The sequence below is a fragment of the Halichoerus grypus genome, chromosome 11 (assembly GCF_964656455.1).
Source record: "Halichoerus grypus chromosome 11, mHalGry1.hap1.1, whole genome shotgun sequence".
NCBI lineage: Eukaryota > Metazoa > Chordata > Mammalia > Carnivora > Phocidae > Halichoerus > Halichoerus grypus.
In genome coordinates, this window is record NC_135722.1 from 6,308,792 (window position 1) to 6,330,292 (window position 21,501).

General features: G+C 51.8%; 1 protein-coding gene across 3 annotated transcripts in view; it reads right to left on the minus strand.

The window, feature by feature from the left end:
• Positions 1-9,256: 9,256 nt before the first annotated feature.
• Positions 9,257-21,501, minus strand: part of PACS1 (phosphofurin acidic cluster sorting protein 1) — a 140,830-nt gene continuing 128,585 nt past the window's right edge. For all 3 annotated transcript variants that reach the window (XM_036121537.2, XM_078057765.1, XM_078057764.1), the window contains exons 14-24: positions 21,265-21,369; positions 20,445-20,551; positions 19,566-19,720; positions 19,319-19,429; positions 18,450-18,552; positions 17,961-18,003; positions 15,732-15,774; positions 15,327-15,462; positions 12,439-12,665; positions 10,857-10,976; positions 9,257-10,703 (exon numbers count right to left, since the gene is read on the minus strand). In XM_036121537.2, the coding sequence (XP_035977430.1) occupies positions 10,588-10,703; positions 10,857-10,976; positions 12,439-12,665; positions 15,327-15,462; positions 15,732-15,774; positions 17,961-18,003; positions 18,450-18,552; positions 19,319-19,429; positions 19,566-19,720; positions 20,445-20,551; positions 21,265-21,369 (1,266 nt within the window). In that variant the 3' untranslated portion in view covers positions 9,257-10,587. The remainder of the gene's footprint in view (positions 10,704-10,856; positions 10,977-12,438; positions 12,666-15,326; positions 15,463-15,731; positions 15,775-17,960; positions 18,004-18,449; positions 18,553-19,318; positions 19,430-19,565; positions 19,721-20,444; positions 20,552-21,264; positions 21,370-21,501) is intronic.

The window sequence follows — 21,501 nt, forward strand, 5'->3', positions numbered from 1 at the left end:
AGCTCATTACATTCGGCTGTGAGACTGATCTAAAGGTTAGGAAGTTTTTCCCTAGCTCAGAAGTACCTTTCTGCAGGTGCTCACGGACACCAAACTGAAGTTCTGTCATCAGGAAGAAGTCTCTTCTCTTTTGCCAGTGGAGATATGTGAAGACCTCCGTGGTTCTCCACCCAGTCTTCTCCTTGCCTGGACTGACAAACCCTATCCCTTTGCCCTGCTCCAGTTTCCTGACCCTTCTCCACTCCAGTTTCTTTTTTCGGGGTGTATTTTAGGTTCAATCCAGATACTGCTCAGAATGTGGTGCTCAGTCCAGGGCTCAGAAGTCCAGACAGGGAGTGAACTTCACAGATCACAGAGGGATAGTCCCCACTTAATGAGAGTGCCACCTGTCCACCATGAAGTTGCAGGTCAGGCTAATTTTGACAGCCACCACACTGTGTCTGCTCAGGGTAAGCTTGTCAGCTAAAACCCTAGATTGTGTGCATCCCAGTTATATCCAGCCAGGTTCTTCCAGATCCTGTGCTTCTGCCGATTATTTTTTCCCCAGTGATTTTTAAAGGTAGCTAATATAGTTCTACAATGCAAAATTCAAAAGGCACCTACAAGTCACAATGACCTATACTTCTTTCTCTCTGATGGCTGTCCTTAGCCCTTCAGCTCTTCTCCCCTGGATCTCCTACTGTTACCAGTTTCCTGTGTTCATCCGTTAGGTTGTGTCCCTTAGTGCAGAACTCGGATTTGTCCTTGTCAGTCTTCCTCCAGGGCCCTGCAGGTTAGAGTCTTTTGTGTTTGGGGTCTGTCTTCCTTTAGCCCTCACATTGGCCTTTTCTCCCAGAGGAGTGCTGGCTGTGGTGTGATAATCCAACCTTCTATCCAGGGAAACTCCATCAGATCATGACAGCATTCCCAAAACGACAGCAAGTTCTTAGAGAGGAAATGGAATCTGGAGCTCAGGGCCCCTTTGTCATTCTTATTGAGACTCAGTTTTGGAATCTCTTGTGAAAGGGACTTCATCAGAAGGCTCTTCTAGAGATTGGGATTCTCGGTGATGCAAGGGTGGGTCCTGGGTATCTCTTATTATTTTAAAACTTCAGTGGTGCCCCCTGCTTTGCATCTTGGGTTGAAAGCCACTGCTTAAATGTTTTTGTTCTACAGGTAAGGAAACTGAAGCCCAGAGAGGGGAAGGCAGCTGCACGTGCAGAGAGAGCCTGCTGTTGTGGGGGAGCTCAGGCTCCCAGTGACCACCATGTCCTTCTCTAATCTACAGTCCAGGTGTGTAAGGGAGACTGACCACGTAGAGTAGAGGTCGAGAGAACTGAGGTCAGATTGCCTTGTTCACACCCACATGGAAGCACAGCTGTACACACCCTCAACACAGCCTCCTGCAGGCCACCCGGAGGCACTGAATGGACACCTGTCTGCCACACGCACGTGGAGTGTGCCTGTGTTTATAGGCCCATGTAGGAGCATACCACACATACCCAAGCACAAACACACATCCACAACCCCTGCTTTTTTCCCTTGTGCTTTCTCTCCGTCTAATAAAGGAGCACATTCCTTTTATCCTCTTTTTCCAGGTAAATGGAAAGAACATTTTTCAGTCTCCCTTTATGACTTCTGCTGGATTCTTGCTCTGGCTCTTCTGCTCTCTGCAGGATTCGGTGCTTTGTGATTCTCTTTAGGCATCTGGCCCTGCTCCTCCCTGTGTGCTGAGGGGGTGGGGGGGGGGGGAGGTGGGGTCTGCCCTGCCGGGTTCTCAGGCTCTTATCTTGCTTTCAGTGCTTAATCTTGCATGTGTCCAACCTTTTCAGCCACTTGGCTTTTTATCTTGTCCCTGAGGATTCTACTGTGCATCTCCCAGGGGAAGAGACTGTTACTTCATCCCGCTCTGTTCTGCATTTCCCCCGCAGCTTCTGGTCTCATGCCAGGCTGCTGATGGGTGCTCTGTTAATGGAGAAAAAAGGGAGGAGTCTATGCCCAGTGGTGATTCAGCTCCTTATGCCATTTTCCGCAGAGCTTATCAGCTTGCCCCCACCTGTCCCATGCCTGGGGAAGTTGTTCTTGCTACTTTTAATGTTTTCTCCCTGAAAATCACTCCCACTGCTCCCACCCCTTCCCCTTGGAGCCTCAGAAGCACCCATCCCATTGAAATCTGCTTGCTTGCTTTCTTTCTTTCTTTCTTTTTTAAATATTTTATTTATTTGTCAGACAGAGAGTGCAAACAGGGGGAGCAGAAGGCAGAGGGAGAAGCAGGCTCCCCACTGAGCAGGGAGCCCGATGCGGGACTCCATCTCAGGACCCTGAGATCATGACCTGAGCCGAAGGCAGATGCTTAACCGACTGAGCCACCCAAGCGCCCCTGAAATCTGCTTTCTTAAATTATTCTTTTTCCTTTGGCTGCGTCACTACTTTTCTTCGAAGTGTTTGGCGGGCACTTTTGCCAAGCATATCATCCACCTTGAAATGTCAGCAGGTTCTCCCTTAAGTGCTCAAGATTGGAGGCTCCTTAAAGATCATGTCTCCTCCACGTGACGAGCAGCTCATTGCTTCCTGAGGGACCTGTTCCACCGTGAACACCCCTGGTTGTCAGTTCTTTCTGCCACTGAGTCAAGAATCAAGGCTGTTTAGAGCTCCCCTGAGAGGCTCCTGGTTCCTATCCTGGTAGCCACTTGGCAAATCTGTACCCTCTCTTCCTTGTGACCTCCCAGCCAGACTAGAAGTGTCCTACCCTGCTCAGTGAGAGGGCATACAGACTTTGGGGTCATACTCAGCTAGGTTCAATGCCGTGTTTCTCCCTCTGCCAGTTGTGGGACTTTAGGCATGCTCTGTAACTTCATCTGTTTCCTCATTTGTAAAATAAAGTTCCTAATACTTACCTCTTTGGGTCCTTGAGGAAACAGAATAAAACAGCAGAGTTAAGATCTTAACATTAGGCCTTGTACGTAACAGTAACTGTTACTAGTAGTTACTTAGGATTATTATCACCACCAAGCTTAACTGTTTGATCGACCCTGTGCTAGTGAATGGAGAGTGGGGAGAAAGTATGTGAAATATTGGGCGGTCTCTTAAGGTGTTGTTGGAAGGAAAACACATTCAGGATGAAAGCGAGCAATAAAAGAGGCAGCAAATGGAAAGGCATATCTGAATACAAGTGCTAAGCTGTTTGGTGCTGGCAACAGATGCTCTATATGGTCAGGATGAAGAGAGCTCAGCCCAGCCAGCGTTGTTCTCACCTTCTCCCTCCCGTCAGTTCTCCTGCATGTTAAGGAAACCCCAATCTCCATCCAACCCAGATCACTTCCCTGAGCTCCATCCAGACCTATTTTTCAACTCCAATTGGACACTAACCTCTGAGCAGCACACACCACTGTTGCCCTAAACTCACCATCTCCTGCCCAAATCTCCTCCAGGGATGTCCCACCATCTGCCCGTTCACCTAGAGCAGACAGCCTGTCCCTATCTTTGGCTCTTTCTCTTTTGACCCTATTTCCTCACCAGCCACCTAAACCTATTGCTTACCTCTTAAATTGAACTAAAGTTTCCATTTTCTTGTACCTCTCCTCCCTTTACCATAGTCTATGTCTCTGTCACTTCTTTTCTAAATTGCTGCAACACCCTTCAAGCTCTTCTGGTCTTCAGTCTTATTTCCTCCAATCTGTTGTCACAAAGTGATCTTGATGAATTCCTTCATCTGACTTTTCTGCCTAAAACCCTATCCTGGCTCTCCACTGATCTCAGGGTAAAGTGCACAGCCCTCACCCAGGCACAGAGTGAGGATAACCACGGCTGTAGGGCTCCTCAGTGCCCTGGCTGCCTCCTTTCTCTTCTGCCCTATCACTCACCATGCCCAATGCTTTGCAGTCATGTTAAACCACCTGAGGGTTTCGAAACAAGCCAAACTCTCTCTTATCTCCTGTTTTTGCTATTTCCTGTGTCCAGAACATCTTTCAGATGCTGCTCAGGTGTCGTCTCCTTTGTGACATCTTCTTGGATACCCCTTCCCCAGGCTGGATTAGATGTCCCTCTGGCATGCTCCTGTGCAACGTGTCATGCTCTGTGGCGACCATCTATTTGTCCACCTCCCCTGCTCGCCTCAGAGTTCCCGTATCGGTAAGAACCCAACCCTGTTTTCATCATGTACCATGTTAGGACCTTAATACATGTAGGATGTGTGGATGACTGGGAATTTGGGATCTGAGTGGGGCCTTGAGAGATGGTCTGGAGTCAGATGACCTGGGTTAGAAATCTGGTTCCCTCTCAACCAATCTGTGTGCCTTGGACAAGTGACTTAACCCCTCACTCATCCTTTTAGCTAGCCTTTTAGTATTTGCCATCAGCCAGAGCGATGGGTGCTGGAGATGCAGCCTGAGTCCCTGCCCACCTGGAGCTCTCATTCTAATGTGGTACAAAGACATTTATTGCAGGTGACATTGAATGCCATGACTACAGAAAGGGCTCAGGTAGAGACTAACAACTGCGCTTTGGGGCAGGGCTGTTGGGAAAGCCTCTCTGAGAAGGTGAGGTAGGCTGCATCCTAAAGGCAAAGGAAGTAGCTCTGTGGGGGCGGGGAGAGCATTTAAGTTGGGAAGAACCACAAGTCTGGGCCTGGTACAGGGAAGAAGAGTGTGATTACTGCAGGATCAGTTGTGGCTCAAGGTGAAGGGCGCGGGGGAAGAAAGCAGCTAGAAGTGAAGTGAGGGGTAGTGGGGCCAGACGTGCAGGCCTGATGGGCCATGGGGTGGGCGGCTGGAGGTAGCCGCTGAAGGGCTCTAGCAAGGGAGTGAGGCACTCTGGCTTATGTTTGGGAACAGTGTCTGAGAGGTGGAATGGACAGGAGTCACTGATGTGACACAGGACAACTCGGTGGCTTCTGCCTTGAGTAATAGGATGGACGCTGTGCCATTATCAAAACTGGGGAGGATCGAGGGAAATCAAGAGTTCTGTTTGAGCCATGCTGGGTTTGAGAGGTCTGTGAGTATTCAAGTCATGTAAATGTTTAGAAATGAGAGTTTACAGGCGCCTGGGTGGCTCAGTCGGTTAAGCGTCTGCCTTTGGCTCAGGTCTTGATCCCGGGGTCCTGGGATTGAGTCCTACATCAGGCTCCTTGCTCAGCGGGGAGCCTGCTTCTCTCTCTGCCTGCCGCTCCCCCTGCTTGTGCTCTCTCTCTCTCTGACAAATAAATAAATAAAATATTTTTTAAAGATGAGAGTTTAGATTTAGGACAGGGATGGGGTTGGGAACGGGGGAGCTCTCTGACCTTGGGCTTCCTCCTTGGTAAAAAAGAAGTATCAGCTGAATTGATTTCCTGGGGCTGCTTGAAGGAGTCTGTGGTATAAACCACATGAAGCTATAGCAGCAGCCTGGCTAAAAGAAAATGCTCGTAGATGGTGTTGAGAGAGTCATCCATGCCACAGTCCCTGGACACAGCAGTGGGTGATGAGGGAAGGAGTTTAAAACATGGATCTGAAGTCTGCTGTCTAGAATCTAAATAATGCATATAGAGGAAAATCTTTTATCTAGGCTGTGCTTAGTGGCTTCCTGCCTAAGAGCACAGTAGGGAAGGGGGTGTGAATTTATTAGTCAACACTACCTCAGCCAGGTGATCAAGGTTCACAAATCATGTTGAAGGCAGGTACCCTTGCTAGGATGTGCTGGCAAATTCTAGCCAAGGGGCATTCTACAAAATACCTGACCAGTACACCTCAAAACTGTCAAGGTTATCAAAAATAGGGTAAGTCTGAGAAAATGTCATAGCCCAAAGTATTAAATGTAGTGTGGTATCCTGGATGGGATTCTGGAATGCATAAAAGACTTTAGGGAGGGGCACCTGGGTGGCTCAGTCGGTTAAGTGTCTGCCTTCAGCTCAGGTCATGATCCCAGCGTCCTGGGATCGAGTCCCACATAGGGCTCCCTGCTCAGCGGGGAGTCTGCTTCTCCCTCTTCCTCTGCAGCTTCCCCTGCTTGTGCTCTCTTCTCTCACTTTTTCTCTCAAATAAATAAAAATCTTAAACAAACAAAAAAGACTTTAGGGAAAAACTAAGGAATCGGAGTTAAATATGGACTTTAGTTGATAATAATGTATCAATGTTGTTCATTAGTTATTATAAATGTGCCATACTAACGTAACATGTTAACAGTAGAAGAAAATGGGGGGGTGGTATACAGCAACTCTTTGTTCCATCTTTGCAACTTTTTTTTTTTTTAAAGATTTTATTTATTTATTTGACAGAGAGAGACACAGCGAGAGAGGGAACACAAGCAGGGAGAGTGGGAGAGGGAGAAGCAGGCCCCCCACGGAGCAGGGAGCCCGATGCGGGGCTCGATCCCAGGACCCTGGGATCATGACCTGAGCCAAAGGCAGACGCCTAACGACTGAGCCACCCAGGCGCCCCCATCTTTGCAACTTTTCTGCAAATCTAAAACTATTCTAAAATACATGTTTGTTTAAATTAACAATAAAACAATCTGGAGTTGGTATACAAGTTAGACAGAAGTTCTTCCACCTTCTGCACCAAAATGCTACTCTTGGCCTTTAGAGAATGTTTAAGGCAGCCCCATGGGCAGTTCTGCTCTGGCGCAGCCTTGACCCTCAGTGACAGGGCAAGCTGTCTCAACATGTAAATCTGAGTTGCCTCATGTTTGGAATTCTGGAAACCATTCCTATCAAACCCTTTCCCTCTTCTTTGGAGTCTGTCTTCTTACTCCAGGGCCTATAGGAACACTCAGGTATCTTTTGGGCTGAGGCATTAAAGTGCCTGAGTAGTGCACCTGGACTGGGGACTCCACTGCAGCAGTACAAGGCCTCTTCCTTCATTCTGTCGACAGATACTCACTGTGTACCTAGGACGAGCCAAGAAGGATCCTGGGTACCAAGGATAGAGCAGATAAAAAAAAATTCCCATTTTCTTGGAGCTTACATTCCAGTGGGGAGAGAGAAACAAATGGATATGAGTGCCAAGGAGTGAGAAGTGCTAATAAGGAAAACTAAAGAAGGGGGAGAGAAAAGGGAGGTGCTATTTGAGACAGGTAGAACAGGGAAAGCTTCTCTTAGGTGACCTTTAAGCCAAGACTTCAATGGGGGAGCAAGCCACAAGGACCTCGAGGCAGGGCCAGGATGGGCAGGGGGAAAGCTTGTGCAAAGACCCTGAGGCAGAGTGTGCCTGGTGTGTCTGAGGAATGCAGAGGCCAGTGGGCGAGGGGCAGAGTGAGAGGAGAGATCAAACTGCCCTCAGGAGGTCAGATCACCTAGGCCTTGTGAGTTATGATGAGGGTTTTGAACCGATTATATTCCTAGTGGGATGGGAAGCCATTGGACAGTTTAAATTGGTAATTGACCACGATCTGATTAACATTTTAAAAAGCTCTCTCTGGCTATTGTGTGGAGAACAGACTCCAGGCAGAGAGGTGGAAGCATAATTAAGAGGCTATTAGAACATCCAGACAAGAGGTAACAGCAGCAGTGAAAGGGGTGGGGCGCTGCTGGGTTCTCCATCTGTCTTGGGAAAGCCGGCGGACTGGATGGGGGGTATGAGGGACAGAGGAGTGGGTGGTGCCAAAGGTTTGGCCTCAGCACCTGAAGAATGGAGGGAGAAGTCTGTGCGCAGGGGAGCATTTCACACTACAGGGCTGAGTGTGGGGAGAGAGAAGGCCAGAGGCTGGAGCCCTGTGTTTTCCAGTGTTCCAAGGCTGGGAAGCTGAAGGTACAGTAAGGGAGGCCAAGAAAGGGCAGTCAGAGGAGTGGAAGGAGAGCAGAGTGCTGTGCACAGGTCAAGTGGAGGTCAAACAAGAAAACTGACCCTTGGATGTGGCACCTCAGGTCACTGGTGACCTTGGTAAGGGAACTTCTGATGGGGCTGTTGAGGAAAAAGCCTGAAGGAGCGGAAGTGGAGGCAGGAAACATGAACAACTCTAGAAGCATTTCACTTTCCAGGGAGCAGAGACGTGGCAGTCAGAGGGGATCTAGAAGCAGGGGATTTGTTTTTGACATGAGAGCTATTACTGCCTGTTGGCATGCAGACGGGAAAGACCTGGTAGAGATGATGGCAGGAGAGAGGGGGCAACTGCAAGAGCGAAGCCCCAGAGCTGGGAAGAGGGGAGGCCCTGGATGTGGAGTCAGATAGAGCAGGCTGGGAGCTTGTGCCTCTTCCTGCCCCTCATCTTCCCCTCATCTGCTCCGTCTTCTCATTTCTGAGCTGGACCCGAGTCTACTTGTCCCCCACACCCCTCCAGCTGGGGACTTCCACCACTCCCGGGTCCCCCCAGCCCCTGCACTGCCTGAGCCCTCTCCCTCTGCCTCCTGCCCCCAGGCCTCTCATGGAGCTTCCACTCTGCCCCGAGGTAACACTCACATCCTCTCTAGCTCATCTTAAACACAGTTTGACTTCTGGCGTTTCCTCTCCCCAACCAGACTGTACACCTTGTTCGGTAAGTAACGCACAGATTGCATTTCTGGGACACTCTCACAGACCTCACTGGACTTTTCCCCTTGGGAGACAGGCATTATTTCCATGTTCCAGGCTCAGAGAGTTTGGTGTAGGGCCACACTGCTGGGTCCCAGAGCCTCCCTCCCTTAGGTCACTGGGCCACAGGGCTTGGGGAGGCAGTAACAGCCTGTCCTGCTTGGTCATCCACTCCTCTGTGGCTGTGTCCTGCAGGGCAAGGGTGCCAAGCCCCCCGGTCCCCTCCCCTACGCAAGCCCCAACTACTGGGCACTTCTTCACCGGAGGAAGGCTGGTGTGCAGGCCTCTATCCCGGGAGTGTGTGAAGAACCAGGCATCCAGGGAGTAGGGCCTATGACTGTTTTCCATCTAAGTTAAGGGCAGGCAGGAAAGCCAACTCAGTGATGGACCCCAGCTCCACCCCCTCCACCTGGGCCTTAGACTCCACCAGCTTCCAGAAACCATGGCAGGACATCAGCCTAGTAGAGGGAAAGAAGCCAAGTTCTAATCTTTAATCAGAAGAGCAGAAACTGCCCTCGATATGTCACTGTCTTGGGAGGTGGGATTTGGGGATGGTGAGTCCTAGAGAAAAAAGGGATTTTGGTGTGAGAAGAGTATTACTTCTGTTTCTGGCCTCTGCTTGCCTCATACTGGGAAAGACACATTCATGCCTATTTCTCTAATTAAGGAAATGAGAATATGCTTCTTTCCAGCCATTTGAGAGGAGTTGATTTTGAGAGGAGTCGGCTGTGGTGTGGAGGGGAGAGGGTCGTACAGATCCTGCGTCACAGTGAGAGGCATAGAAGCCCAAGCCTTGCTAGTTGGTAAGAAATCACCAGTTTATTGAATGAAAAACCCAACATCCACTCAGTCCCTCAAGCCCCACCCCTCTCCGGCCCCAAGAGAGCAGCTCAGCCCAGGAGATGCTCTGGACAGCAGGGCTGAGTGGGGGGTAAGGGCTGGAGGAGTTTGGGGAGGTATGGAGAATGAGAAAAACACTTTTCAAAATGAAGTTCTGTGCAAAAACTTCTAGAAGGGGTGAGAGGGCAACGGTAAAGCTCTGAAGGTGCTGGGGGGGATAGAGGGCTGCGGCTGGGATGGTGGCCCTGCGTGCTCAGCTTCTCCTGAGAAGGCTGATGGTCGAGGCTGAGGAGTTGGCTCAGACCCCCATGGCGAGAGGGAGGGATTGGAGCCTGCTGGACAAACAGCCGGCTGGGAAGGTGGGCTCTCTGCCTAGGCGTGAGGAGGGGAAGAACATACTAGGGAGTGGGACACAAATGGACACAGTAGGTGCAGGGAGATGTAGGGTCACAGACAATATGCCGGTGGGGTCTGCCTCCCATCTGTCCCAGTCCGGAGTTCAGGAAGAGGCAGCACTGGGGTGGAGGGGGTGGGAGGCAGAGGGGGGAGAGTCATCAACAAGGGGGAAGCCACAAGACAGGGGCTGGTGCCCAAGCAAGTCACATGGAACCACCAAGAGACTGGCTGTGCAGAGAACCAAAGAAACACCCAAGGGTGCTCGTGACATCTGGGGGGAACCTGGGGGTAAGTGAGGAGGTCGTGCATGGGGGAGACCGGGAAGGCCCCTCCACCCCAGAAAAACATGGCATCACCATAGAAATGCTGTCCTGGCGGTGAGGGAGGGGTGGGGCTGCCCCTGTGACTGTGGAGGGGAGGGGGGCCCTTGGGCTCAGGGTACCTCTCCTACCCCCCACTGGGAGAACCTACAGCATGGGAAGTGGCCCTGGGTCCCACTTGAGGGGGGCAGGTTGGGCAGCTGGCAGAGATGGGGAGGGCTGGACTCCCTGCTGTGGGCCAGGATTCCAGGTTTCCTATTTCCAGGAAGGAACTGGTGCCACGTGGGGAGATTGGAAGTCGGTGAAGGTAGGCCCAGAGGACTCAATTCCAGGGATGGGCACCAGAAGGCAAAATCGACATGCCTTGGGCCTGGAGCAGGAGGGAGAGGACTGAGCAGGAGGGAGGGGAGCAGTGTCCCCACTGGCAGTGTCCTTCAGGACTGGGCAAGAGAGATGCAGGCCCCCAGGCCAGGAAAGGGGATGCTGGGCCCAGGCCTGCTGGCCTCCCCCTGCCCGCAGGCGGTGAGGCTGGTGGCAGTGCCAGGAGGGAGAGTGGCCAGGAGATAGTGCCCTCAGGTGGCCTTGCTGCCACTGAATAGTCCCACTGGAAAGTGCTTGACATGGGTGGGCCACTGGGCCGCCAGCTGGAAGAACTTGATGTCACTCCACTCGACTCCGTCGATGGACACTGGGGTGACAGGGGAAGGAGGGGTTGACCAGGGCTGCTAAGGCCACCTCCCCAGGGTCCCTTGGGGAGGACCATCGCCTCCCTCCCCCCAGAGTCCCCTGCCCCTTTTCTTCCCGCCCTGCCCGGCACCCCTCCTCCCGTGTCTCCCCATACCTCTCAGCATGGTCTGCTGCTGCTTGGCAGAGCAGATGAGGCGGCTGATGCCCTCGATGACCTGGCTCTTGGAATCTACCTCCTTTTCTCGAGGTTTCTTGCTCAGGAAGATGGTGGGAACTGGAAAGCAAGCAGAACCACCTCTGTCACAGCCCTTGGAAAAGCAGCTACCCCTCTCCTCTCTCTCATCCCCACTGGCCCCTCTTCCTGTGGGAAGGGGAGGTGATTTGCAGACAGCCATCTCCCCTGCTCCCTAGCTCTGGGGATGCAGGAAGCGCATACCAGGATCTTCCTTCTGCCCCTTCCCCTCACAGGCCTCTCCCTAAACCTCGATATCTTTAACTGTGTAATGAGGACCTGGAGCCAGCCGGTTAGTCTCTGAGGTCCCTTCCAGCTTGAACGTTCTAGGTAGCCTGTGGGGCAAGGTGCCTGTGCCCTTGGGCTCTCCTTCCTGCACACTTGCACCCACATAGGGCCGAGTTGGCTGTGGCCAGGAGGGCCTCACTCACAGGAGTGTTTGCAACGTCTCTGGCCCAGGGATGTTGGGGCAGCAAGGAGAACACTGCGGAGCTGGCAGGCCGGCCCCGGGCAGGTCTCTGCGGTTCAGGCCTGCCACAGCTCCCTGCTTGCCCCCAAGAGGAACTCTATGAAGCAGAGGCATGAACAGAAAGAGGCCCAGCTGCTCTGGGAGTGCTCTGAGGGGGGAGGGTCCAGCAGCTAAAGAAAGCCCCTACCTGACAGCTGGTTGATGGGTGGGGCTGTGAGGGCCCTTGAGTCACCTGGCACAAGCCTTGCGATGGCAGGTGCACAGCCAGATCGGCAGAACAGACAGCAGCAAGCTCTGCCCTGGGGCTGGCCTGGCTGGGGGGATTCCTGCCCTACTCTCTTGGAGCACAGGACCCGGGGCCACCCCCAACTCTACCTCTAGTGCCTTAAGCCATCTCTCTTATCCAAAATGGGCTGTACTCCTCTTCTTCTTTTTTTTTTTTTTTTAAAGATTTTATTTATTTATTTGCGAGAGAGAGAGCATGAGCGGAGAGAGGGAGAAGCAGACTCCCTGCTGAGCAGGGAGCGCGATGCGGGGCTCCATCCCAAGACCCGAGATCATGACCTGAGCTAAAGGCAGACGCTTAACCCACTGAACCACCCAGGCGCCCCTACTCCTCTTAATTCTTAAACAGCTCTGCCCTTTTGCTCGTGTGGGCTTGAGTGACTTCCAGGACTGGGTGCAAATGCTCTGCTTCGTGGGGACACAGCGATGTCCTCCTCTGTCACATGGTCTACCCTGGAGGGCAGTGGCTTCATTATGGCAGCACTCGCAGCCCCAGCCCCCAAGGTGCTGATGTTCAGCAGGCAGGGCCTGATGACTCACTGGGGACATCTGTTTCCTTGGTTACAGAAGGACTGGCCTCGTCTCACAAGGTGAGCTAGGACCCTTGCAGAACCCCGGGCTGGACCACATGATATATGTGCTGCTTTGCCCTCATCCAAAGGTCTCCCAGAGCAGATTCTGTCCCAGACCCTGAGAGGAGACAGTGAACCCTAGTGGCCCCGATCGTCCCTGGCCTCAGATGTCACCTACCTTTCTTGTTCTTCTCTTTGGTGACCACAGTCATTGCCATGGTGCCGGAGAGCTGGGCCTCCCCACCATGGGGCAGGCGGGAAACCTGCACTGAGCGGAAGACGCTCTTGAGGGTGTTCTTGGAGCTGGCATCCCTCTTGTCACCTTCCCTCCTCCGCTCACCAGGGTGGCCCAGCCAGTAGTCCACCTGGAGGCCAATCACGTCCCCATATGGGCTGTTGGGGCTCCTGAGGAAGGGGAACAGTAATGGAGAGTAGGCTCTGCCCTCAGTTCCCAACTACATGGCCAGACTGGGGGGCCTGGAAGGGACCGCCAGACTCTGGGACGGGTGAGGGGAGGTGGCAGGCTAAGTGGTTCTGAGTTCCCTCCAGGCTCACAGAATTGGTTTGTGTGGGAAGGGAGAGACAGGCTGATTGGAAGACAAAGCCAAGAGAGGGTAAAGAGCTGAGGCACTGTGAGGGAACCAAATACAAAGTCACAGGGGGATGAGGGAAGCAGAGAGGAAGGAGGCTTTATGAAGAAAGTGTGCACACATAACATATGCACACTCATATGCACACATGCGCACGCACACACCCAGCAAGCAGAGCCCAGGCAAACCGAGCGAAGGGCTGGAGAGATTAAGTAGGGCAGAGGCGCAAGCACCTCGGCCGGCTCCACAGCAGCCCCAGGAGGGAGAGCTGATGGCTGCTGACCTGCGGCTTTCTCTTATTTATGGCACTTCTAGCTCAGGGATAATTTTAGCTCCAAGGGGGAAAAGGGCTGATGTTTTCTTGAAAGGAGGCGTCAGACACAATAGGCAGATGGGCTACAAAAGTCATCTGACATTTCTCTTTCTGCCTGGTTCCAGTGGTTCCATGAAAAAACAGCTTAAATGGGATGGGAAAGGAGGTCAAGGTAAGGGCTGGTCCCCAAGCCCTCTGGGAAGTCTGGAACCATGCAGCATTACCGGCCGTATGGGATTTCCTCCTTTCCTGAACTGTCCCTTCTGTAAATCAGTAGAGACTACGAAGGGAAGTGAAAAGGGGAGGAGGGGAGGAGAGGGTGAGGGAGGATAAGGGTTGGGATCCGAGGTGCAGCGGAGGCTTCTTGCCATCTAAGAACATTCATGCTCTTCAGGGACCATGATGACCCTGTCACTGGTGTTCCCGGAAAAACCACCGGCCAGTGCCTACCCTCTCTGCTGCTGAGGACCTTCCCCAGAAGAAACAGAACGAGGCAAGGCAGAGAAAAGGGAAATAGGGAGGAAGAAGGAGCAGAGGCCCATTTGTGTTCCTGACCCACACCTGCACTTTCCTCACCTCACGGCCGCTCCCTCGGGCCCCCTCTGGGAGCACCTGCTCCACCCTCCCTGTCAGCAACTCCTGCTCAGGCCTGGCAGGAGAGCTGCCTCCTGAGAGGGCACCCTGACCACCCGGTCTAAACTCTGGATACTTGAGACCCTAAAGAAATTCTTTCCCCTTTTAGAACCATCCCTCTGTTAATTTTTCACAGTGCTTACTGCAACCTACACAGTTTGAATTTTCTGCTGCTCTGGCGTTGCCAGGGCCCAGGAGCCTGAGCTCCGGGACTGGGACAAGCCTTTCTTACTTGCTGCTACAGCTGCAGGGCCGCAAATGGCCACTGTGCTGACAGACAGACAGACAGACAGCGTGTATGAAAGGCGGCAGCAGCCTCCTTGTGCCAGGCGCCAACAACACACGCTCTTACTGAAGCCTCACAAAACCCTGATGTGGCTATTTCACTCTACTCCCGGAGTCGGAAATGAAGCTTCGTAACTTGTCCAAGTGACAAAGGTTCTTTGCTGGACTAAACTTTAGAAACTTTAGTTTGGCTCCTAAACCTTTACATAGGCCCATTTGTGTACTTCCCTGTAAAAGCCATTTTTAGCAAGAATCCTGCTAAGACAGTCAGCAAGAACCCCCACCCTCCCTATCTGATCACCTGGTCAGGCTCCTCATCCCCCGCCACCCTCCAGGAGATGTCTGACACCCTGACTTGTCTCAGCAAGAATCCTGTTAGGACTGCTTAGAACCCCCCTTACCCCTGACGTTTCCTCTTAGTAATCTTCCATCCATACCCGCTCCCAGGGTAGAAATCCCCACTTGTTCAGGCTGTGTTTGGAATTGAGCCACCCAACCTGCAAAATACATGGCAGTGCTCCCTACACCTACCTCGATGGTCATGCCCTGATGTGGTCTCCCTTACTGTGCCTTTTTTTTTTTTTTTTAAGATTTTATTTATTTATTCGGGGCGGGGGGGATGTGCAAGCGGGAGGAGGTGCATCAAGAGAGGAAGAGAGAGAATCCCAAGCTGACTCTGTGCTGAGTGTGGATCCCGACATGGGGCTCGATCCCACGACCCTGAGATCATGACCTGAGCTGAAATCAAGAGTCAGACGCTTAACCGACTGAGTCACCCAGCCGCCCCTCCCTCACTGTGCTTTAACAAGTGTCACTGAGTATTTCATTCTTGAACACAAGCTAATATAGCGGACCTAACACAGAACCATGACTCAAACCCAGGTGTGCGGGACTCCCATGGCCACACTCCACCAAGCTGGGCAGTCCCCCAGCAAGACCCCTGCACAGCCCTTTACAGGCTGCAAAGGGCCTCTCTGCCCTTTGTCTCATTCAACCCTTTTACCCTGGGGAGACAGATGGGGAAGAAAGTATCCTGCATTGTGCAGAGTGGTTCCACTTGCCTGGCTAGTGACCGAAGTCTCTGAATTCGAACTCCAAAGTTCTTGCCACTATTGGGCCTTCTACACTCAGTATGCCATCATTGTTATGCAATGCTGCACGCAGGTGGGGGGTGGGGAAGTCATTCAGGTTCCTGGGCCCTGATGGAGGGGTTTGGCAGGAGAGGAATGGGCAAGAGCCCCTTACCCCACAACGGCGAGGGCACTGCTCATGGATGGGGACGAAGGAGGGGTGGCTGTGGTATCTCGGCTCAGGCCTGAGCTGGAAGGCGGTGATGTGGAGGGCACTGTAAGGCTGACCACAGGTGAGTCATCCCCATCGCCTGTCAGGGGGACAAACACAGTTGGCCAGAGGAAGCCACCCCTGACCAGTTGGTGACAAGGGGTCGAGGGCCCTTCTGTCTCAGCTGCTGCTGAGCCTTAGACACCTCCCCACTGCCCCCTGCCACCGCTTCACCTGGGAAGTGAGGGTGCCCAAACTCTGACTTAACCTTAGGACACCCAAAGTCTTCACCTTCTGGCCTGATGGACTAGAGAGGAGGCCGAGAAGGCATCACCTCACTTCCCAGGAGCACAAGGGCCCCAGGCTCACCTGCAGTGGAAGGAGAGTCTTCAACCAGACCCACCTTCACCACCTGGGAGAAAGAAGAGATGTTGCATTAGGTCCTCTCACTAAAGCTGGACACATTTTGATCCAGTTGGAAGCAGGTGATTAGACACAACAGCCATTACTATATATTATTTGATCAGAGGCTTTAAAAAATCTTTGCAAATCCAAAGTAGCCCAGATCTGATCTTTAAGATATGTAAAAAAGCCCAGTTCCAAACAATGAGGTGAGGGCACATGAGACCTCATGGCTCATCTCTGGGAAGGGCAAAGCCACCTTGAAGGCAGGACCCATTTCAGTATTCTGATCGTGTTTCTTCTAAGACCACATGGGTAGGAGACCATCTTCCCACGTCAGAGAAGTGACGAGACACTGTGAGAAAGCTTGGTAAGGCAGCGTGTTGCAGGGGAGAGCTCTCTGAATTCCTGCCTGTGTGAAACCAAGCAAGGGAACATGCTGATGTGCTAATACCAGCTTCCTCCTTTCCAGACTTGCTGGAATCTTGGAGAATATGGATAAGACGGTGATCCCAGGCACCTCGCCCCTTCCCTACCTCAACGCAGTGTACTGATTTCAGCTTCCCCAAGAATTTTAGATTTCTCATAGAGAATTCTGGGAAGGAGAGAGGGTGCCCTCCAGCAGCCAGCAAAGGCATAGCTAGAAACAGACTATTTGAATGTCACAGCTGTGGCTTGAAGTGACAGGTGAATCCTGGTGAAGTAGCAGGCCCAGGGCCTGGCACCTGGCAGAGGTGCTAGGGGGTGCTATGAGGTCACGGAAACTGGACCCCAGGGACTGACGGGGAGTAGAGATCACATGCAGATGGTCCCCTCAAGGGCTGCTCAGAACACAGTGCTGCTATTCACTGAAGTTTGTCCCAAATTCTCTATGCATCCTTATTTTAGTTCCCAGAAAGTAACACACTGACACTCTCAACTTTCTGGATACAATTCCCCTTGCTCCCCTGGCATTATATGAGGCTGCCAGTTCCTTTGTTTGTTTCAATTTTAAATTATTTTTATATTTCTCTGTTGTCTGTGAGGCTAGAGTGGGCAGCAACCCACAGCTCCATGAAGATGCAAATCAAGTCATCAGCCTGGACTATAGGCCATGGTCTAGAGCCTCCAACATGGCTTATGGGAGTAGCCCCAGTGGCTAACAGGGACTGAGTGGACCGTTCAGACAGGAGGCTTTAGCAAGAAACAAGAAGGGGCAACCGAATTTCTCCAGGCTCAGGGATCTCCCACGATCACTCAAGACATCCAGAACCTGGGTTGAGCATAGAATAGGCCCTTCGTCTGCATATGCCTCCTACCCACAGCTAGGAGATTACAGGAAAAAATACAAGCTGATTTGGAAGAGAAATTCGATTGTCTCATACATGGAAATCTGAAACTTCAGCCATGCTTTTGTGGTGTGCTTTGGCCCCACAGGGTGTCAGCTCTGTCACCTCTGGGGTCCCTCTCTTGGTTGGCCTCTGCCTTATGGCCCAGCTACTGCCAAATGAAAAGCCAGTACCACCTGACATCAGAGCTATCCAAGCGGTTTCCCTTTTATTTCCAAAATCAACTCATCTAGAGATTCTCCTTTGACTAAATAGGAGGAGAAAGGAGGGACCTTGGTTTCAATGGTACATCTGACCCTGAAGACAGAAATACCTACTTCTTGGACTTCTCTTCAGAATATCATCTATCATTATTTCATTTCTGAGGCAGCTTTCTTTTCCCTGGAGCCTGTAGAAGCTATGCTCTGCACACACTCCCTAGGCCGAGGCACCAGGTTCAGGGCTTGGTGTAATAAATATGAGATACCAGTGATGATCTGGGGATAGCCCATGATTCAGGAAAGGAGGACACTGAAAGGAACAGCTCAGTGCATATCCCAGCCCAGGGTTTCTTGACCTGGGCACTGCTGACATGGGGGCCAGATTAATCTGTTGTAGGTGCTGTCCTGTGCACTGTAGGAAGTTTAGCAGCATCCCTGGTCTCTAACCACTAGGTGCCAGTAGAACCCCAACTTCAGCTGTGACAACCAAAAATGTCTGCAGATATTGCCAGATGTCCCCTGGGGGCAAAACCGCTTCTGGATGAGAACCACTGTCTAGATGAATCTTTTCTGTGTGTGTGTGTGTGTGTGCACGCACGCGCGCACGAGGGTGGGGAGGGACAGGAAGGCCAGGAGAATGGGTCGGGTACAGAGGAGCCAGTACTCACACCAATGAAGGGGATAAACTTCTGATAGGAATCTTCATCAGGGCTGTTGGGAGAGAAAGGAAAGCCTTACAGTTAGTGGGTGATACCACATGGAGAGCTGTGGATACAAGCTTTTCATATTTTATTGTGGTGTCAAGGGAGTCCAGACACTACATGATACTTTCCATCACGTCTCAGGATGGCGTGAGGAGCCACAGATGGAGGCAAAAGACCCGACTCTGCATGCTACACCACGCGTGAATGTCAGCCCCTAGGATGGACTTCTCTCATACTACGGGGGAATCCATTTGGGTGGGGAGGCCCAGGACAAGGAGGAGAATGCCTGGATGGGAGACAGTAAAAACTCTCTCTTTCTGTCCCTCATATTCTCTTGGGTGCCTACAAAGGGAAATGGGTGGGGAGAGGGAAAATATGGAAAAGCAAAGAAAACTCAAGATTTATCTAGCCCACCCAACCTATTTCCAAGAAATCCCTTGAAGTCACACTTACAACTTATGTCTGCAGGTCAGCATGGCTTCAGCCACGGGGAGCTGGTGTGTCACACCTGCCCCATTGACATACTGCATGACTCGCCCTACCACGTCCAGTTGCTCTGCAGAAAAGACAAAAGACAAAAAAACTACCAACTTATTTCAGCAAGTAAACCTGAGAACCCTCTTAAAGAGACCCTCTTTCTTGAGACTGATCAGAAGACCCTAGGAGTTGCAGTAGACAAAGGGTTCTAAAGATCCTTTGGTTTTGAATATAAGAAATGATGAACCAAAGAGCTATGCTCTCCCTTCCAATCTCTGCAGTTCCTCAGAGTTCTGCTCTTTCCTAGGCTGATCATGCTCCCACATCACATCTGTTTTGCTCAAACCAATCTCGTAATCTAGAGGAACCCCTCTACTCCACCAATCTCTGCCCATCACTTCCTTCAAGGTCTGATGATGCATTTACTACTCCTCAGCATTGCAGAGCTCAAGTTCACTCTAAGCCCTGCCACTTTTACTCTGTATTTCAGAGAAAAGACATGGTTGGCACAGTGTTATTCCCTTATCAACAGATTTCTTAGTAACTATTCTCAGTTTCTTATATTTGAGTTCTACAACTAGAAATGTCCTGCTTCCCACCTCCTCATGACCCTCCTCATTTCTAGAGCAAACAGCACAGACTAAAAATATCCAGAGTGAAGAAGGGCTATACATAATGGGCCTCCTCCTAATAAATACTGAAAAACTAAACATGCAAAGGGATTGGGAGTGGTAGAGCCATAGGGAAGAAAAGAAGGATGCTCTTCTGGCCTTCTCCTCTGGCCAAGACTGGCTCTCCGTGAACCAGGTGGCATCTTGCCTCAATCCCTTGCAAAGGGCCATTACCTGACACAGGGGGCTCCGAGCGACTGAAGAGATCTCTCCAGCCAGAATCAAGGAAGGTACTGCTGTATCTACTGTCGACTGAGCCCAAGTATTTGGCCACAGGATGAGAACCTGGTAGATGGAAACCAGAGAAGGTGAACTGGTTAAGGGACAGCATAATGGCCTGGCCTTTGGCCTTCCTAACTGTCCCTTCCTAGGACCCAGCCCCAACATGCTGCTTCAGGAATGAAATTTGCCCCATCTTTACCGAGGGGAATGATGAGAAAGCGCATGTAGCCAAGCCAGTCCGAGGTCTTGCTGGCCAGCGACTTGACAAAGAACCGGAGGATGGAGCTCAGGTAACTCTGGCCTCCCACTGCTGCCACCTTCACCGGCCTTGGCATGGAGGAGTTGCAGTTGCAGCTGGGGAGCAAGGGAAGAGTCACAACCACATCTGGGAGGTTCTCCAGCATCCTGCTCAGAGGAAGGCCCCAAGCTCTGACTTGACTTGATCTCAACAACCCACAGGGGAAAAATAAGCCAATAAACAAAATAATACACAGAGAGGCAATAAACTACAGTGCTTTTACAACTAGGAGAGAAATCCAGGATCAAAGAGGGCAGGTAATTGTCTAGAAGGAAGAAAAAAATGAGCTTAGGCTAATGGGAGGCAATATGGCAGTACTGCCAGGGGTCAGCAGTGGGCATGAGCCCAGATGCCCAGAAAGCCCGAAGTCCTCGTTCCCATTGGCAGGGACGCCTGGCCCCTCTAGGGAGGTCCTGAGGAGGGCAAGCCCTGACTCTGGATGCCATGCAGCACGGCAGTTAGAGGGGTGAGAGTAAAAGGCCTTTGTAAAACCCTGGTTCTCTCTCTCTGGTCTTCTTCATCATGGGGTTAAGAAGATGTGGCAGGTCAAGGAGAATCCAGGTGGGGAGGCAGGGAGAGCAGGAAAATGACATTTTCATGCCCTGACCTCAGGGGCCAGCAGGGACATCAGAGCATCATGGCCTGCCATGGCCCAACCACACAGCAACCGAGGATTTTTGGTCTGATGAGGCCAGACAGTCCTGTCACTGCTTAGAAGTCAGGGTGGGAGGATGAGGTCAGAGGGAACCCTAAAGGGCAGGAGATAAGTAGAGCCCTTACTAGCGCTGGATACGGGTGAGCAGGGCGGACAGCACGGCCTGGACCTCTACGGTGGAGCAGGTACACACGACAGGCTTCCGTTGGTCCTGGAGCAGCTCTGCCACATACTGGGGGACAGGGATGGAAAGGGCAGGGACACAGATGAGGCCACGCAGCAGTGACACAGCTCCCCCACAGGCACCAAGAGAGCAAGGCCCGGCTAGAGTTGCAGGGCCCCGTCCTCTGTCCTTGAGACCGAAGTTGGGCAAAGAAGGTCAGGGTTCCGGCTGCCAGTGAAGAGAAGGTAGGGCTAGACCCTATGCAGACATGCTAACCAGGAAACGTGGGAAGGCTAAGGAATCTCTAGATTCTGATGCTGTCTCTGTAGGATATGTTCCAGGTGGCAGGGATGCTAGGAAAGAGGGATTCTGGCACCAGGATCTAACTGGTGGACAGCAGTGACTGGGAGCCAGAGGGGATTGGCTCTGCCTCTTCTAATTGCCTTCAGGGGAACTAGGGGACACCTCTGGCATTTTATAGCACTCTGTACCTCTCTAGATACCTTTATTCTGTTATGCTGACAGAAAAACCACACATAACCACCCTGGAAGGAAGGTAGGATCAGTTGCTTTTCTAGAGATGAGGAAACAGGTACAGAAAGTTAGTGATGTGAGGTCCCACAAGCCAGAAAGTGACAGAAGTGGGACAGGAGCCCAGAGCTATAGGCTGAGTTCAGGGAAGAGGGGCCTGAGACATGGGGATCATTTTCCTATTTCTCCATGTCCTGACTCTTGCTACCCAGAACCTCTCCTCCCCAGCCCTGCCATCTTTAATGCTTTACCTGGCCCTGCCAGTCAGCAGTGTTGACAAGGATGACATTTTCTGGGAGGGCTGCATCTGATACCAGGATCTGATTCAGTTGGTCATATACCACCTTTCTTGGAATCTGCAGGGACAGAAGGGCCTGTCAGGCAGTCCCCAGGGAGCTTGAGGGTAGGGCAGGGTGCACTAGGGTAGAGAATCTCTGGAGCAGGGGTATACAGAGAAAACAGGTACTAGGAATTTCTGGAGGAGACCC